The sequence below is a fragment of the Amphiprion ocellaris genome, chromosome 11, assembly GCF_022539595.1.
Source record: "Amphiprion ocellaris isolate individual 3 ecotype Okinawa chromosome 11, ASM2253959v1, whole genome shotgun sequence".
Taxonomy (NCBI): Eukaryota; Metazoa; Chordata; class Actinopteri; family Pomacentridae; genus Amphiprion; species Amphiprion ocellaris.
Window position 1 is genome coordinate 35,303,327 of NC_072776.1, and position 20,162 is coordinate 35,323,488.

Sequence of the window (20,162 nt, forward strand, 5' to 3'; positions counted from 1 at the left end):
AAGCTAACATATGCCAATACATTAATATTTGTGTTTATGTACAGGATAGTGCTGTTTAAGCTAATCTAGTGGCTAACACTATCTGGGGAAGACAAACTTCACAAATAACATTATCTTATCAAACACACAGGCTAACATCTCATTTATGCTAACATGATAATGTTTACGTTAATATAGAAGCTAATATAGCAGCTAAAGTTGTATTGTTTAGGCTAAATAAAGCAGGGGACATTATTTTTCTTAAGCTAATCCCCTCTTGCTCATGCTAATGTATAAACCTTTAAGGCAATGTAGGGGCGTTGTTGAAGCTAACATAGCAGCTAACATTATCTTTTTGAAGCTAACATTCTAATACATTAATATTTCTGTTTATGTACAGGTTAAAGTTACTTTGTTTAAGCTAGTCTAGTGGCTAGCATCTTGCAAAGACAAACATCCCAGATAAAATTATCTCATTTAATCAAACATACAGGCTAACATCTCATTTAAGCTAACGTATTAAAGTTTACGTTAACGTAAAGGCTAACATACCAGCTAAAGTTACATTGTTAGCCAACGCCCTCTTGTTTATGCTAACGTATAAATGTTTACGGTAATGTAGGGGCTTTGTATAAGCTAACAGCTAACATTATCATGTTGAAGCTAACATATTCTATTACATTAATATTTCTGCGGCACTGTAATGTTAACTTGTTTAAGCTAGTCTCGTGGCTAACATCTTGTTAAGACAAACATCCCAGATAACATTATCTCATTTAGTCAAACGTACAGGCTAAGATCTCATTTAGGCTAACCTATCAACGTTTACGTTAATGTGGGGGTTAACATAGCAGCTAAACATACCTTGTTAGCCAACGCCCTCTTGCTTATGCTAATGTATAAACGTTTAAGGTAATGTAGAGGTATTTTTAAGCTAACATAGCAGCTAATATTATCTTCTTGAGGCTAACGTATCAATCAAACATGTATCCACACTCCACTTCATTTCCGTCCTCCGCTACAAGTAAACTCTGAATGATTCCTCCATTAAGAGACTTTATTTTGAAACGCCCCCCCAACTTCCTCCCTACCTGTGTGATGGTGTCGGTGAGCGGACCGACCACGACGCTCCACATCCTCAGGAGCTGCTCTTTGTTCTGCAGAGACGCAGCGCTGCGACTGACGGCACCCAGAACCGCCTCGGAGAACGTTAGCGGGGAGGTGGGACCGGACAGACCGCAACCCACCAGGGTCTGGAGGCTCTGGAAGAACCTGGATCAGGATTTCAGAAACACACCTCACACTGTTAGACTAACTTAGATAGACATGAATTACTAAAGCACACAATTAGCGCAGGGCTAATTAACAGTTCCATCCTGCAGTTTATAGTCGTGCCACTAGAGGGCGCTGCATGACAACATGCTGCTGTTGTACATCTCATTTAGGCTAGCTTATTAATGTTTACGTTAGGATAGCAGCAAACAGCAGCTAAACTTACATTGTTAGCTAAAGCAGTCTTGATCATGCTAACGTATAAACATTTACGGTAATGCATGGGCTTTGATTAAGCTAACATATTAATGTTTACGTTAACGTAGTGGCAAACATAGCAGCTAAACTTACATTGTTAGCTGACGCCCTTTTCATTATGCTAACATATAAACAATTAAGGTTATGTAGGAACTTTGTTTAAGCTAACATAGTAGCTAACATTAATGTTTAAGCTGTTGAGGCTAACGTATTAATGTGAGACCAACGTATTAATGTTTAGATTAACGTAGCCCACCTCTCATCCTCCGTGAAGGCTGCCAACATGCTGCTGTTGTAGAGCAGCTGGATGAGGAACAGAGCTGGAGTCCCCTGAACAAACAAACACAGATTCATCTACGAGTTTCTCTATAAATGTGCTTTAAACGGTGAAACTAAACTCACATTCAGGACGTCCATCTTCCCCACTTGGTAGGAGGCAGAACCAAGGACTCTTTGAGGGATTCCTTTAACCGTGGCCTCAAACAGAACCTGAGGATCAGAGAAGATAAGATTTAACCACAAACGCTTCTTAACTCTGAAAAATAAAATAAACTATAAATTAATCAGCCAGGAGGAAAACTTCTACAGTAGGGGTCTAACTGTTTCTGCACCACAGACAATTTCAAGCACATAACAAAAAAATTATTTCATAGTTTTTCATCATTATTAATTTTGAAAAAGCATCCTAAACAGATGAAATAATTTTTTATTGCTAAATATGTATTTATTTTTCTTCTGTTTTAGCATTAAATCTCTCCGTCTTTTCAAAGAAGCTCTCCAGAGATGCTGTTTTTAATTCATTTTGGCAGATTTTAGATTGACGACTTCATTTAACGGAAACGAGCGCAGAAGGAAGTGACAGGAAGACAATCTAGTCCTTTTTCAGAATAAAACACCCTGCAGACTCCGCCAGAAATAAAATTAAAAATAAAACATTTTATTCTTTCTGCACGAAATAGTTTTAAAACAGAAACGATGCTACAAAGAAAAGCTGAAATATTTAAGCCACTTAGATCTGAACAATATTCTAAATATCTACAGTTACATTGTTAGCTAACACCCTCTGGTTTATGCTAATGTTTAAGGTACTTGTTAGTTTAAGCTACCATAGCAGCTTGTTTAAGCTAACATTAAGATTTAAGGTACTGTAGATTGTTTAAGCTAACATAGTGGCTTGTTTAAGCTAACATTAAGATATAAGGTAATGTAGATTGTTTAAGCTAACATAGCAGCTTGTTTAAGCTAACATAGCAGCTTGTTTAAGCTAACATTAACATTTAAGATAATGTAGAGGCTTTGTTTAAACCAACATTATCTTCTTTAAGCTCTTGTTGAAGCTAACATTCTAATACATTTAATATTTCTGTTTATGTACAGGGTAATGCAACCTTCTTTATGCTAATCTAGTAATTAACATCTTGTTAAGACAAACATGCCAGATAACATTATCTCATTTAATAAAACATACAGGCTAACATCTCATTTAGGCTAATGTATTAATGTGTACGTTAACATAGAGGCTAACATACCAGCTAAACGTATATTGTTAGCCAATGCCCTCTTGCTTATGCGAACGAATAAACATTTAAGACAGTGTAGACGCTTTGTTGAAGCTAACATAGCGGTTAACATTATCTTCTTTAAGCGCTTGTTTGGGCTAATGCATTATTTGTATTAGCTAACAAAACAACAGAAAACATTTCATTTAATCAAGCGTACAGGTGAATATCGAGTCATTTAGGCTAACGTATTAATCTTTAAGTTAACGTAGCGGCTAACATAGCAGCTAAGTGCCATTTCCTGTTTCCTCACCAGGACTCTGTCTGCAGGCAGGGCTTCTGAGGCGACGATGTTCTGCAGAGCCTGAAGCATCAGAGTGAGAACCTCACAGCCCTGCCGGTCCTTCTTACTGCCTCCTGACAGAACCAGAACCCAGATTAGATCCAAAAAGGGGCAGGAAAACATCTTTTAACTTTTATTTTGTTAGCTTTACGTCATCATCGGGAATAAACCCTCAGTGAGCTCTACTTTCACAGCGTCCAGACCTTCAGGATCCAAACGCTCAGACTTAAACTGATGAAGATGATGCTGGGTCAGGATGAAAAGGAGGACCAGGTTCTGCTGGTCCCCCTCTGGTTCTAGTCCAGACCCAGACCCACTGATCTATGTGGAGCTACGAGGCCGAACCCATGACTGGAGGAGCCGACCATGACGAGCAGCAGCCACAATAATCAATCAATCAATCAATCAATCAATCAATCAATCAATCAATCAATCAATCAATCAATCAATCAATCAATCAATCAATCAATCAATCAATCAACCAGTCAATCAATAAATCAACCAATCAGTCAATCAACCAATCAGTCAATCAATCAATCAACCAACCAGTTAATCAATCAGTCAGTCAGTCAATCAATCAGTCAATCAATCAGTCAATCAATCAATCAACCAGTCAACAAACCAGTCAATCAACCAATCAGTCAATTAATCAGTCAATCAATCAATCAACCAGTCAATCAATCAATCAACCAGTCAATCAATCAATCAACCAATCAATCAACCAATCAGTCAATCAACCAGTCAATCAATCAATCAATCAATCAATCAATCAATCAACCAATCAATCAATCAAAGTTCATTCATATAGTCCTTTATAACAGCCCCAAGAGTGACCAAAGTTCTCCACAGTGGAAAAACAAAAGAACTTCAAAACAAAACAGCAATAAATATACAATAAAGATAAATAGCAATAAAACAACACTAAACATGTGCCTGAAATTTGAATTTTTTATTTGAATTTTATATTTATTTGTTGATTTATTTTGTTTTATTTTATTTTTAATTTTACCTGCTTGTTTTGTTTTTCTCCTTTTATATCTTTAATGTAGCACTTTGAGATAGTGGCTAAAAGAAGTGCATTACAAATAAAATGTATAAATATTATTACCTAAAAATGAGTACAAAAAGCCGTAGACACAGACGTTTCATCGCAAACAGCTGTTCATGTGTTCATTGTGTACAAATTTAACATTATTTTGGACGATATAGTGATTTTTACCAGGCTTCTGTCATTTTTTATGATACTTGAGTCCTTTTGGACACATTTCAAGACATTTTGAGCAACTGTGAAGTGCTTTTGGATCATTTTTAAGACATTCTGGAATTTTTAAAGATGTTCTGGACGAGTTTCCACAATTCTGGATGATTTTTGAGTCATTTTGAAGATATTACAAGTCATTTTTAAAATTATACAAACAATATAATAGCAGAAATATTATAAATAGTTTCTGAAAGACTAAAATATAGAGTTCTTATGTGAGATTCACTACATTTGACTTTAACTCTCATTTTAGACCAGTTGCATGCAATTTCAGACAATAATATTAGACAATTTGGGCAATTTCAAAGTCATCTTGGACAGTTTTCTGTAATTTTAGACACATTTCAAGACATTTTGAGAAACTGTGAAGTCATTTTGGACAATTTTAAAGACATTCTGGACTTTTTAAACCTCATGTCGTCCTGCAGGTCAAAATTGACTCGTTTTAAAGTTTGAAAATGTGGAAAAAAATGTATTTTTACAGTGAAACTTCTGATGTCCACATTTTCAACATTTTTGTGAAATCTTTGAACATTTTTTGGTGGAAAAAAAGAAATGTTAAAAATGTTTCTTAAGAAGATTCACATAAAATCAACCAAAATCCAGCGAATTTTGCTGGATTTTGATTGATTTTTATGGGAATCTTCCTAAATAAAACATTACAAGTTTTACTGATATATATGGAATCACTTTAGATATTTTTAGAATTTTTTTGAAGATTTTTACTCATTTTTTGAAAATATTTACAAGAATATTCTTGCCAAATTTGGGGGATTTTTTAAAAAAAATAAAACTTTTAAAGGAAACTTTTAATTTTCTTCGTGAAGATTTTGCAAATTTTCAGAAATTTGGGGATTTTTTTAGCTGAATTTTTGGATTTTTTTCAGACAAGGAAACAGTATTTTTTGGTGCCCGTAGATGAGTACAACAGAGGGTTAATGACGTTTTGGACGAGTCTCTGTAATTCTGGATGATTTTTGAGTCATTTTGAACACATTACAAGCCATTTTTTTAAAATTATACAAATAGTATAGAATCAGAAGTATTTTAAATAGTTTTAAAAAGACTGAAAGAAGGTGTTTTGATGTACTCACCAGACTCTATGGTTAAGTTCACAAACAGGACCAGACTAGTCCAGATAACAGCCAGAAGAGACTCTGTAGGACACAAGAGACGGAATAAATGTGATTAATCATCAGTTATTTTACTATGAACCAAGGTTTAAGTGTTTTCAGGGATAAGGAAAGACGTTTATGAATGAGCATATTTAGATCAACAAGTTTTAGTTAAAGTCAGACTTTGAGCTACAGCCGTCAAACACAGATATTGAAATAAACACAGAGGCTAACATAGCAGCTAAAGATATGATGCTAATGCTAAATTAGCCTATATTCTATCATGAATGATCACCTATTATGACTCTGATGCCTGCAACACATTCCATAAAATCTGGGTCATTCAAAATGAGTGAATATTTGCCAAAAAACAATGAAGTATATCAGTTTTAACAATAAATATCTGTGTTGTGTATTCAAAAAAGATTTGCAAATCACTGTATTCTGTTTTTATTTACATTTTACACAACCATCTTCATTAGAACCAGGGTTTGTTCTGACTGAATTAAGCTAAAGTAGTTCCATGTGAATAAAACCACAGTTCTCATGTATTTAAACAGCAGCAGTCTGGTAAAGAAAACAAACTTCCTGTGTTGTTTTAATTCTGGGTTCATGGAAACACAGTTTGAATCAGCAGCTTTAATTTAAACCTCTTTCTCCAAACAGAGAAGTTTTAAAGCTCTAAAGTCTGTTTTCAGAATTAAAAACTAATGATCCAGAACAGAGTATTTATCTGAGTATTTGCGCTCATCTGGATCTCCTCATCAAACTGTAAAATTAAACTCTGCAAACAACGAAGACAACCTGCCAAATACCAGGAGGAGACGGGTTTATTTCACCTGGAGCATCTTTTCCCACGCTGCTGAATCCATCTGTGATGCTGGAGATCAGAACAGCAGCATGTTTGGTGAAGGAGGAAACTCCGGACAGCAGCGGGTGGTTCAGGGGTTCTGGAAGAAAACACACATGTAACACACGTGTTATACATACAGGGAACACGCTAAGCTCTACACACAAGACTGGAAGGAGGAGGTTTAGTTTTCACTTCATGATTCAGTCTGTAGCAGACTCAGTCCAGCAGCAGGGGGCGCTATCAGCAGCTAGCTGATGTCTCTGTACTAAATTTACAATAACAACACGTGGAACGGCAGCAGAAACTAAAATAAATAAATACAAAACAACAAAGACACATTAAGGCCTTGTTTACACAATGCAGTGAAAAATAAATATTTTTAGGATTTTTTTGGAAGATTTTGACTCATTTTTTGAAAATATTTAAAAGAATTTTCTTGCCAAATTTGGGGGATTTTTTTTTATTAATAAATAAAACTTTTAAGGGAAACTTTTAAGGAATTATTGGAATTTTCTTCCTGAAGGTTTTGCGAATTTAAAGTTGGAATATATATATAATTTCACAGTGAAACTTCTGATGTCCACATTTTCAACATTTTTGGGAAATCTTTGAACATTTTTTGGTGGAAAAAGGAAATGTTAAATTTTTCTTACGAACATTCACATAAAAATCAACCAAAATCCAGCAAATTTCACTGGATTTTGGTTGATTTTTATGTGAATGTTCTCAAAGAAAATATTAGAAGTTTTACTGATATAAATGGAATCACTTTAGATATTTTTATGATTTTTTGGAAGATTTTTATGATTTTTTGAAAATATTTACAAGGATTTTCATGAACTATTTTGGGGGATTTTTTTTTTAATCAAATTTTTAAGGGAAACTTATAAGGAATTATTGGAATTTTCTTCCTGAAGGTTTTGGACATTTTCTGAAATTTGGGGGATTTTTTGGCTCAATTTTTGTATTTTTTTCAGACAAGGAAACAATATTTTTTGGTGACTAAATTAAGACAACAGGAGGGTTAACTCATGTTGGACAGAGTTTGATCAGTTAAGGAGGATTTTTTCAGTAAGTTCTGGACTAATCTGAGTCATTTCTAGTCATTTTGCACATATTTCAGGTCATTTTTGACAAATTTTCACATTTAGAGAACATATTTATTTTATGAGGTCAGATTTGAGTCATTCTGGATATGTTTTTATTGTTTTTAGTCATTTCTGGAACCCTTCTGAGCCATCCTAGATGTTTAACTCATTTTGGACAGACTGTGAACAGGAAAAGAGGATTTTTTTTGAGCAAGTTCTGGATAAATTTCTACTAATTTTGGACAAATGTGGAGATTTGTTAAAGATTTCTGTATCACTGCGATATAAAATTGAATTGGAAACAAAGCCGTCTCATAGTTCCGCGTGACGACGTATTCATCCGCTCCACTCGTCAACTAGTTCCACGTAACAAAACACTGTAGGTCGATGACGTCGTAAACCGAGGACTTCCTGTACTTGGTATATTGGCATTAAACTCCTCCTGTTCTCAGCTCAGACCCACCCAGACTCAGCAGGAGTTTGTTCTTCGCTGCAGCAGCAACAACATCTGGACCCAGGAAGTAGTGGAGCAGCATCTCCAGCCCCAGCAGCTGGATGGAGGGGAAGCAGGAGGGAACCTGGACGTTGGAGTTCAGGCTCATCCGAGACGAGTTGGCCGGACTGTTGAAGCCTGGAGACGGACGGAAACACATCAAACTCTCCCCTGGTGTGTATTCTGCTGGCTGTGGTGCAGGTGTGTGAGTCTACCTGTCTTGTTCCCGACAGGTGTAGCGGCTCCGTTCTGGGCCACGGGTCGAGACAGAGTCCCGGGGACGGAGGACGAGTCGGACCCGATGGTGGTCTGGAGGAGAGGAACCGAAACCTGGAGGGAGACAGACACTGATCAGTAGCACTCTCCTCATTTTACATGTTAAAACAGCAATTATCAATATAAAAAAAAAAAAAAAAAAAACACCTGGAATTTCACAACAAATGTCTTTTAAAGAAAGTTATTTCTCCTTTTTTGTGAAAAATCTCCCTAAAAATGTGTTGACATCTTCATCAAAATGAACAGTTTAAAAAGATTAGTGGAAAACACATATAAACCATTTATTTTACTATTCTTTCTGTTGGATAATAAAGCAAATTAGCGCATATTCAACCCTCCTGTTGTCCTCATTTACAGGCACCAAAAAATACTGATTCCTTGTCTGAAAAAAATCCAAAAATTCAGCAAAAAAATTCCCCCAATTTCTGAAAATTTGCAAACCCTTTAGGAAGAAAATTCCAATAAATCCTTAAAAATTTCCCTTAAAAGTTTGATTTTTTTTTTTTTTTAAAAATCCCCTAAATTTGGCAAGAAAATTCTCGTAAATATTTTCAAAAAATGAGTAAATATCTTCCAAAAAAATCCCAAAAATATCTAAAGTGATTCCACATATATCAGTAAAACTTCTATTTTCTTTAAGAACATTCACATAATTTTTTTTGTGAATGTTCGTAAGAAAAATTTAACATTTCTTTTTTTCCACCAAAAAATGTTCAAAGAATTCCCAAAAATGTTGAAAATGTGGGCATCAGAAGTTTCACTATGAAAATATATTTTTTCCACATTTTCCAACTTTAAATTTGTAAAACCTTCAGGAAGAAAATTCCAATAATTCCTTAAGTTTCCCTTAAAAGTTTAATTAAAAAAAAAAAAATCCCAAATTTGGCAAGACAATTCTTGTAAATATTTTCAAAAAAATTGCAAAAATCTACCAAAAAAAAATCTTACTATTTAAAGTGATTTTTTTTCCCACATTTTTGAATTTTAAATTTGCAAAACCTTCAGGAAGAAAATTCCAGTAATTCCTTAATGTTTTATTTTTTTTAAAAGACCCTCAAAATTGGAAAGAAAATTCTTGTAAATAATTTCAAAAAATGAGTAATTTTTTTTTTTTAAATCCTAAAAATATCTGAAGTGATTCCATATATATCAGAAAAACTTGTAATATTTTCTTTAAGAACATTCACATAAAAATCTACCAAAATCCAGCAAATTTCGCTGAATTTTGGTTGATTTTTATGTGAATGTTCTTAAGAAATATTTTTTTAGCATTTCTTTTTTTCCACCAAAAAATGTTCAGAGATTTCCTAAAAATGTTGAAAATGTGGACATCAGAAGTTTCACTGTGAAAATATATTTTTTTCCACATTTTCAAACTTTAAAATGGGTCAATTTTGACCTGCAGGACGACACGAGGGTTAATGCCAAAGCAGAAACAGTAAATTCTCCAACATTTCAATGACTCCTAAAGACAACAGAGATCCAGTGAAAACGTTCGACTGTCAGAGGGTTCTGAGGTTCTAACCTGGTCGAAGTTGGTGGAGAGGTTCTGGCCCAGCTGGACCACCAGGTACCACCAGACCTCTACCTTGGTGAGCAGCAGAGCTTCTGTCCTCACGTTGATGGACGTCAGCGGCTGCATCAGGAGCTTCATACGCTTAGAGCTGCACAGGATGTCTGCAGGAGAGGAGACGTTAGGACCTCCGTCTGACCAGAGACAGGAGATAAAAACATACCTGAGGAGGCTGGGATCACCTGGGTTCAGGGCGAAGTTATCGATGAGGCTCTTCCAGGCGATGAAGGCGATCTTCTTGATGGTGGGAGAAGAACTGCGGAAGCCGAGTTCCTCCAGATGCAGCAGAGAGTTGATGAAAGGTCCTCCTCTGTGGAGCAGCTGGAAGCACAACTAGAGTTTTAGTCTTTAGGTAAACACTTTTATATCTAGATCAGGGAGTTAAACTCATCTTAGACCAGTCTGATCTCCAGTAAAACCAGTAAAACCACAGCATAGTAACCTAGAAATAACCACAACTCCTTATGGTTCCTTTGGTTTAGTGCAGAAATGTTCACATTTAAGGAATTATCTTTTTACTAAACACCATGAACAACATGAAATTTATGAAGAATAATAAATTCAGTTTCATCAACATTCAGCCTGTTTATCATTTCCACATTACAACTTCCAGATCACAGTGTCGACAAAGGAACACAACATTTCGTCACCTGACACTGAACCACAAAGGATTTTATTTTATGATCAAAATGACAATAAAAGACAAAAAAGCAACAAAAACAGGAGAAAATATTACAGAAATGAGGTGCAAAATGACAAAAAAATGAGACAAATGACACGAAACAAAACAAAAAAAGAGACAAAAAATTTGACAAGAAAGTGACAAAAAAAATGGCCAAGCAACATAAATGAAACAAAGAAACCCATAAAATGACAAAAACACCACACAAAACAAAGGGTTAGGGTCATTAAGCGAAACGCACAATGACAAAAATAAGACAAAGAACATAAACGAGACAAAAAGGAAACAAACACCAAAAACAAGAAACAAAACAACAAAAACACAAGACAAACGACAAAAAAGACAAAAAACAAAAATATGAAAAAATATTACAAAAATGTGACAAAAAATGACAAAGGCGAGAAACAAAGCGACAAAAATAAGACAAAAACACATTCAAGACAAAATGGAAACACAAAACAACAAAAACCATGAGACAAACAACAAAAGTCAGACAAAAAATACAAAAAACAACAAAAACGAGACAAAATATTACAAAAATGAGACACAAAATGACAAAAATGAGATAAAATGACACGAAACAAAACAAAAAGAGAGAAAAATTTGACAAAAAAGTTACAAAGTGGCAAAAAAATGGACAAAAAACTCAAACAAGACAAAAAGGAAACACAAAACTACAAAAACATTAGACAAAGGACAAAAAAGAAAAAACAAAAACATGATAAAGTATTACAAAAATGAGACAAATGACAAAACAAAGAAAAAAATTGACAAAAAAGTTAAAGCAACAAAAAAATGGACAAACGACAAAAACGAGAAAAAATGAAAATTGAGAAACAAAATGACACAAATAACACAAAGAACTTAAGCAAGACAAAAAGGAAACAGAATGACAAAAACATGGGACAAAATGACAAAAATTAAACACACAAAAACGAGAAACAAAAAAAAGACAAAAAATTAGACAAAAAAGTTTAAAAAATTACACAAATGATACAAATGAGACAAAAGAGGAAACACAAAATGACAAAAATGACACACCGAACAACACATAAAGCAAAACACAAAGTGACAAAAATAAAACAAAAAACACAAGCGAGACAAAAAGGAAACACAAAACGACGAAAACATGAGACAAACAAGACAAAAAGACAAAAAACAACTAAACAAGACAAATTATGACAAAAATGAGACACAAAATGACAAAAAATGAGAAAAACGACACAAAACAAAAGAGACAAAAATTAGACTAAAAAGTTACAAAGCGACGTGAACATTTTTCACCATTTTACAGAAAAAAGATTAATCAGTAATAAATACAATCATTAACCCACTCAGTCAACTACAGGACATAAAATCAAGTTTAGTTTGCATTTTAAAACCTTCCCTTGTTTAAAATGGAGTCTGTGTATAAAATTATCAGCAGGTTATTAATGTCTGATGGCTACAGATGTTCTTAAAGCTCCAGCTGGGACAGAAACCCATAAATAAATCTAAATTAAGAACCTTTTATCTATTAATATTCCACTGTACCTTCCCCAGCAGCTTGACAAACAGAGGCCACAGCTTCAGGACGTTCGCCTCATTCTTGGACATGAAGAGTTTTTGCAGTTCTGGGATCAGTTTCTGTGCAGACAAATACAGAAGTTTATTAAATCCAGTGATTCTCCTGAAGTTGCAGCGATTAATTAGTCAGTTTGAGCATTTATTTAAGGAAGAAAAGTATAAATTCTCTGATTGCAGCTTCTTAACATGGAATATTTTAAGTTTCTTATAACAGTAAACTCAATATCTTTGGGTCATTTTGGGAATTTCAATCATTTTTAATTACGAAAACAATCCACAGATTAAACGAGAATTAAAATAATTAGTTGTAGCCCTGATCTCGACTCCTACAGGCCTCAGTAGAAGATAGGTTAGCATAAAGGAGACGCTGTTTACAACATTAACAAGATGATACTAGCCTTTACGTTAGCTTAAAGGCTAATACTAGCCTCTACGTTAGCTTAAACAAGATGATACTAGCCTCTACGTTAGCTTAAGATGATACTAGCCTCTACGTTAGCTTAAACAAAATGATACTGGCCTCTACGTTAGCTTAAGATGATACTAGCCTCTACGTTAGCTTAAACAAGATGATACTAGCCTCTACGTTAGCTTAAACAAGATAATACTAGCCTCTACGTTAGCTTAAACAAGATGATACTGGCCTCGACGTTAGCTTAAGATGATACTAGCCTCTAAGTTAGCTTAAATAAGATGATATTAGCCTCTACGTTAGCTTAAACAAGAGGACACTAGCCTTTATGTTAGCTTAAGAAAGATGATACTAGCCTCTACGTTAGCTTAAACAAGATGATACTAGCCTCTACGGTTGCTTAAATAAGATAATGCTAGCTGCTATGTTAGTCTAAACTAGCTGATGTTAGCCTCTATGTTAGCTTAAATAAGTTAACGTTAGCTGTTACTTTAGCTTAAACAAGCTAACATCATCTGATGTGGTAGCTTAAACAAGATAACATTAATTTTTACATTAACTTTCATTTTATAGCCCAAGTAAGATGATGCTAGCCTCTACGTTAGCTTAAACAAGATAATGCGAGCTGTAACTTTAGTCTTAACAAGTTAGCGTTATCTGTTGTGTTACCTTAAACAAGATAATATTAATCTCTACATTAACTTAAACGTTCATTCTTTAGCCCAAGTAAGATGATGCTAGCCTCTACATTAGCCTAAACATAATGCTAGCTGCTACATTAGTCTTAACAAGCTAATATCATCTGTGTTACTTTAAACAAGATAACATTAATCTCTACATTAACTTTTATTTTTTAGCCCAAGTAAGATGATGCTAGCCTCTACACTAGCTTAAACAAACTAATGCTAGCTGCTACATTAGTCTTAGGCTAACATCATCTGATGTGTTAGCTTAAACACAATAACATTAATCTCAACATTAACTTTCACTTTTAAGCCCAAGTAAGATGATGCTAGCCTCTACGTTAGCTTAAACAAGTTAACAGTAGCCGCTACTTTAGTCGTAACAAGCCAACATCATCTGCTGTGTTAGCCTAAACAAGATAATATTAATTTCTACATTAACTTGAACATTCATTCTTTAGCCCAAGTAAGATGATGCTAGCCTCTATGTTAGCTTAAACAAGATAATCCTAGGTGCTATGTTAGCTTAGGCAGAGTAACGTTAGCCTTTACATTAACTTAAAGGTGGTCAAATTAGCCACTTAAACGAGATATCATTAGTCGCTGTTACTTAAAAAAAAAAAACACATTAGCTGCTAAGTTAGTCCTGAACTAACGTTAGTTGATATTTTAGCTCAGCCCTTCTGTTGCAAACACCATGTATATTAATATATAATATATATGTGATATGAGCACACATGATTGTACTCTAGTACGATGTGAACTGAACTTTAGCATTAAAATACCTCCTCTTTATTTATGATGGGACTAGAATACTTCTCACTGATACTGACCAACAGTCACATTGCATTTATTTCACTGAGTACATGACACATAGAAACTCTAACCTGGAACATGCAAATCCGTCCAGGTTCAATGACTGCATTATGTGAGCAGCAGATACTCACTGAGGACATCATGGGCTCGATGACAGCAGCCACCTCCATCTGTTTCTCCAGCAGCAGAGGTAGACCCAGCTCCAGAGCTGCTGCTGCCCTCAGGCGGACCTTGGAGGCCGAGTGGACCACCAGAGGGACCACCAGCCTGGCCCACTGGACCGCCCCGTCCCCCATCTGGACCGAGACCTGCTCCAGCATCCTGGAGACCCCAGAGACACACTGGAGTTACACACTGATCCATCTTGTACTGCTGTTTAACGTTATTATGGTCAACATGATTACCTTCCACATCATAATACTGCCTCCACCATACTTTATAATCATGATGCTGCCACCACCATGTTTTATAATCATGATGCTGCCACCACCATGCTTTATAGTCATGATGCTGCCACCACCATGTTTTATAATCATGATGCTGCCTCCACCATGATTTATAATCATGATGCTGCCACCACCATGTTTTATAATCATGATGCTGCCACCACCATGTTTTATAATCATGATGCTGCCACCACCATGTTTTATAATCATGATGCTGCCACCACCGTGCTTTATAATCATGATGCTGCCACCACCATACTTTATAATCATGATGCTGCCTCCACCATACTTTATAGTCATGATGCTGCCACCACCATGCTTTATAATCATGATGCTTCCACCACCATGCTTCACATCATGATGCTGCCACCACCATGATTTATAGTCATGATGCTGCCACCACCATGCTTCATGGTGATGTGCAGTGTTTGGTAAATTTTGTAAATACTTGTCAAAGAAGTCAAATTAAATTGACTATGATTTAATGATGAAAACCAATAAAAAGGAAAATTTCCAAAGGGGCTTAATACTTTATAGAGACACTGAACGTCTGTTAAATTTCTCATGTTCATGTAGAAATGCGACTCCTCGTTTCCCCAAATGTATACTATAATAACCATGAATGAAACATCTTTACCTGATGACCACATTCAGGGCTTCATGCTCCATCACCACCGACTGGACATCCTCTCTGCTCCAGATGCTCTCCAGAGTTGACAGAATCAACGAAACCTGAGGTAAAGATCAGTACATGATGACTGACACCTGAAACCAGCACCGATGTTCAGCTTTCAGTCTGAATTTAATCCTCTGCTCACTTTTTTGCCGACGACGTCTGCAGGGAAGCTCTGTTTGGAGATGACCCATAAGGCTCTGGTGCATGTGTTCTTATCGCTGGACTTCACCACCAGAGAGCAAAGTGCTGAAAGGATCTCTGCCGCTAAGACTTCTGGAAAACAAAGAGGAAAAATCACACTGGGATCACAGAATCTAAGGTCGGATCAGGTTTTGTGTCTGAATCTAAACTTACCTGGAGCTCCAGAGACGACGTGAGAATGATAAACACAAAACCCTAAAGCTTGTAGGGCAGCCTGGCTCAGCTCTACATTGGGACTGGCTATGTGAGCCTGGAGACGGATTAGCATCAGATAAATAAAGAGCTTTAACATAAATATGGAGCATTTAGAGGTTCCAGCAGCCTTTAAACGTTGTAAAAACACTCACCAGGATGGCTTTAGCTAAACGAGGAAAGTGCTTTTCAACTGCAGGGAGAAACTGTCGGCCCTCCTCTCCACTGAGCCGGCTGGAAAAGGAAAAAAAAATTTATTATTTTGTTTTCAAAGTCAAAGTAAACTTTATTGTCAATTCTGCCACATGTACAGGACATAGAGGGGATTGGAATGTTGTTTCTTTCAGACCTCAGTAATAAGGGACCGTAGAAAAACAAAAAGACAAAGACATTCAGAAACAAGTAATACAGTGAAATAGTGTAGTAAAATATACTATACACATTAAAAGCAGTGCAATATGTTGTAATTGGTGCAAAATAAGATGCTGTTAGCCTCTACGTTAGCTGAAAGATAATGCTAGCTGCTATTTTAGTCTTGATTTAATATCTGCTACGTTACCTTATGGTTAATCTCTACATTAACTATCATTATAATGTTAGATTATGTTATTTTCAACAGGAACTTTAACAAGGTAACAATAGCCACTAAAATTAAATGCTAATACATTAGCCTTAAGATGATGACAAATGCTTCCACATTAGCATAAACAAGCTAATGCTAGCTGTTACTTCAGTCTTAACAAGCTAACATCATCTGATGTGTTAGCTTAAATAGGATAACATTAATCTCTACATTACCTTGAACATTCATTCTTTAGCTCACGTAAGATGATGCTAGCCTCTACGTTAGCTAAAAGATAATGCCAGCTGCTACTTTAGTCATAATAAGCTAGCATTCTCTGCTGTGTTAGCTTAAACAAGATAATGCTAGCTTCTGCTTTAGTCTTAACCAGCTAGCGTCATCTGATGTGTTAGCTTAAACACACTAACATTTTAATCTCTACATTAAGTTTCATTCTTTAGCGCAAGTAAGATGATGCTAGCCTCTACGTTAGCTTAAACACGCTAACATTAATCTCTACATCAAGTTTCATTATTTAGCCCAAGTCACACGATGCTAGTCTCTACGTTAGCCCAAAGATAATGTTATTTTCAACGTTAACAAGGTGACGTTAGCTCCTTTCTAGATATAAAAACCAGTGCAGTATATTGTAGTTGGTGCTATCAGAGCCAGCAGATGGTTGCTTCGATTTTCATGTAAACATCTCCAGCAGACGGAGGACTCACCTGGCCATGGTCAGGTAAACGTCCGTCTGCTCCGACTGTCCGGCAGCGACGTCCTCCAGAGACTCCAACAGAGGCAGGAGGCCGGAGCTGCTGGGAGGCGCTGCAGTCGCCATCATTATTACTCACCTCCTGGAGGCCTTCAGAGGGAAAAACAGGAGAGAAAAGAGAGGAGACATGTTGGAGACACATGACAGCGAGGAAGGAGGACAAAAACATGAGAGACAACATGTTGGAGACACATGACAGCGAGGCAGGAGGACGAAAACATGCTGTAATCTAATTTATTCATTAGCTCATTATCTATTTTTATGTTGGTAAATTAACTGGTTTCACCGAAACTCAAGGTTTTTTTTTTTTTTTTAAGCCCTAAAATGACTTTTTCTGCTTGTTTTCCTGTATTTTGCTTCATTATTTGGTGTTTTCTTTAAAATCCCAATTATAAAGGCTAAAAAATTAATAGCTTGGTGCAGTAATTTTAATTTGTAGGAGATGCAGGCTTTAGAGTAATCGGGCTAACCACAACTAAATTATCCACAACTAACCTAAACTGACTTAAAAACTAAACTAACCAAAACTAAACTAAACTAACCTAGCCTAAACTAACCGAAATTAACCTAATCTAAACTAGCCTAAATTAATCTAACCTAAATTAACCTAAACTAACCAAAACTAAACCAACCAAAACTAACCTAAATTAATCTAACCTAACCGAAACTAACCTAACTTAATCTAATCAAAATTAAACTAATCTAACTTGAACTAACCTAAACTAACCAAAACAAAACTAACCAAAACTAACCTAACCTAAAAAGACTAACAAAACTAAATTAATCAAAACTAAACTAACCTCCAGGTCACAAACCTCTATAATAAACAAAACAAATCTAAACAAAACGAACCTAACTAAAAAAAATAAACTAAACTAACTAGCAGGTTACAAAGCTCTATAATAAACTTAATTAACTAGCAGGTTACAAAGCTCTATAATAAACTTAATTAACTAACAGGTTACAGAGCTCTATAATAAACTAAACTAACTAGCAGGTTACAGTGCTCTATAGTAAACTAAACTAATTAACTAAACTAACTAGCAGGTCCTCTCTGAGTTCTACGCTTAACTAAACTAATTTACTAAATTAATCTGAACTAACCAGCAGGTCCTAACAGAGCTGTATAATAAACTAAACTAACCTAATCAGAGCTACTCTCCATTGATCTCTATAATGAATATACTAGCCTAACCATCTGAACTACCCTCTTCTGTTCTCTATAATTAATTAAATAAACTAACTAACTATCTGAACTACCCTCCTCTGTCCTCTATAATTATTAAACTAAACTAACCTAACTAGAGCTACCCTCCACTGATCTGTTCTGTGTTCCTGTGAGGCTGCTAGCAGGAACATGTGCAGCTCCAGGAGGTTAGACCGGACGTAAACACACCGTTTTATTTCACCTTCAGTAACTTTTATTTAACCAGAACTAGTCTGCCAGTGAACCCAGCTGCTGTATTAAACCCTGGAGACCCGCCTGGTTCTGTTCGGACCCCGGAACCTCCGGACCGGAGCCGCAGCTGCAGCTAACTAGCAGCTAGCAGCGTTAGCAGCTACATGCTACTAGCAGAGTTCTGCTGCTAACAGTGGCTAACAGCGGCTCACCTGTCCGCTCACCTGTCCGGGACTTTACACGGACTCTCAACATGCAACACACACTCAGCTAACGGCCCGACAAACACGCCCTCCCCCCGGTTCTGGTTCTGGTTCTGTCGGAGCGGAGAAACTCCGCTGCCTCCGCCGGAGATCCGACTGCTCACCTCGGTGGGAAGCTCCGGGACTCTCCGCTCCGCTCCGGCGGGCCGCTCGCTCCTCTGTCCGGGTTTCGTGGCTCTGAAGCCCCGGTGATCGGTCACGGTTCGAGCCTCCCGGTTCTGGTTCTGATCCGCGGCTCCTTCCGCTGCTGGGACCCCGCGAAATCTGCTGGCGCCAAACCACCACGCCGACGTACGAAATTACCTTTGACCCGCCACGTCACACATCGGGACCGCCCACTTTACCTTATATGGAATAACAGCAGCGCAATACTAATAATAGTAATAACAGAAACACTAATAATAATAATGATACTATTAATAATAATAGCAATGAGAAGAAGGAGAAAAATAACCGTAATAATATTAACGCGAAGATAAAGAAAAACAATAAAAATAAGAAGAAAGGTAATAATAATAATAATAATAATAATAATAATAATAATAATAATAATAATAATAATAATAATAATAATAATAATAATAATAATAACAATAATAATAACAATAATATAATATTAAAAGGAGAGAGAAGAAAAAGAAGAAATGCAATAAAGATAAGAAGAAAAAGATGACCGATAATAATAAAAGTAACAGAAGAAGAACAATAATAAGTTTTTATCCAATCTTTCATTTTTGCTGAGATGTCGGATCACTGGAACATTTATTATGTTGGAGCTGATAACAACTCAAACATCTGTAATGTGGCTCAAACTTCACACTGATGTTTAGAAAAAGCCACAAATGTTGGACGGTTTAATCTGGAGCTGTGGTGAATTTTTAAAGCTCAGTTAATTATCCACTGAGTCAGATCTGCATCTTAGAGAGCTTCTGAATAAATGTCATGCAGGGGAAGTAGAAATATTTATTTCTGAAATGTAAAGCAGAAGGAGAAAGTAGAAGAACTTGAAAATATTCTAAAGTAAAATCTGTCTAAAGTACCTCAAACATGAACTTACATGCAGTATTTGAGTAAATTCAATGAGTGCTGCTGTTTGTGGCATTTCTGTCCACTAAATAATAAATATTTAATTCAACCCAAATCTGCAATAAAATATTCAAACTGCCTGTTCAGAAGCAGATTTAATATTAAACTATTTATATGAGTGAAGTACTCTGGAGTGTGGATTTATATTTGTGATACAAAATGAGATAAATATGCAACAATGTTAATGTAAATATATAAAATTATCAAATGCAGTGGTTATGACTACTATTGCAGTTATAAAGAATAAGTTAATATATAAAAAATCGTATTAAAAAATTGTGAAAGTCTGACAAAAAAATTTTAAAAATGTAAAAATAACGGCAAATATCTGTAAATAATGACATTTTTATACGATTCAAGCAGTAAAACAGAGTAATTTTATGGCTAGGCATTGCA

General features: G+C 35.8%; 1 protein-coding gene across 2 annotated transcripts in view; it reads right to left on the reverse strand.

The window, feature by feature from the left end:
* Positions 1-18,984, reverse strand: part of rif1 (replication timing regulatory factor 1) — a 37,887-nt gene extending 18,903 nt beyond the window's left edge. The window contains exons 1-18 of one of the 2 annotated variants that reach the window (XM_035940873.2): positions 18,785-18,984; positions 16,972-17,108; positions 15,840-15,918; positions 15,646-15,742; positions 15,434-15,564; positions 15,253-15,347; positions 14,301-14,490; positions 12,226-12,318; positions 10,193-10,331; positions 9,963-10,114; positions 8,377-8,491; positions 8,132-8,299; positions 6,567-6,677; positions 5,707-5,769; positions 3,322-3,425; positions 1,912-1,998; positions 1,766-1,839; positions 1,071-1,251 (exon numbers count right to left, since the gene is read on the reverse strand). In XM_035940873.2, the coding sequence (XP_035796766.1) occupies positions 1,071-1,251; positions 1,766-1,839; positions 1,912-1,998; positions 3,322-3,425; positions 5,707-5,769; positions 6,567-6,677; positions 8,132-8,299; positions 8,377-8,491; positions 9,963-10,114; positions 10,193-10,331; positions 12,226-12,318; positions 14,301-14,490; positions 15,253-15,347; positions 15,434-15,564; positions 15,646-15,742; positions 15,840-15,918; positions 16,972-17,087 (1,995 nt within the window). In that variant the 5' untranslated portion in view covers positions 17,088-17,108; positions 18,785-18,984. The remainder of the gene's footprint in view (positions 1-1,070; positions 1,252-1,765; positions 1,840-1,911; positions 1,999-3,321; positions 3,426-5,706; positions 5,770-6,566; positions 6,678-8,131; positions 8,300-8,376; positions 8,492-9,962; positions 10,115-10,192; positions 10,332-12,225; positions 12,319-14,300; positions 14,491-15,252; positions 15,348-15,433; positions 15,565-15,645; positions 15,743-15,839; positions 15,919-16,971; positions 17,109-18,784) is intronic. The other variant, XM_023294019.3, reaches the window with a different exon arrangement.
* Positions 18,985-20,162: the final 1,178 nt, after the last annotated feature.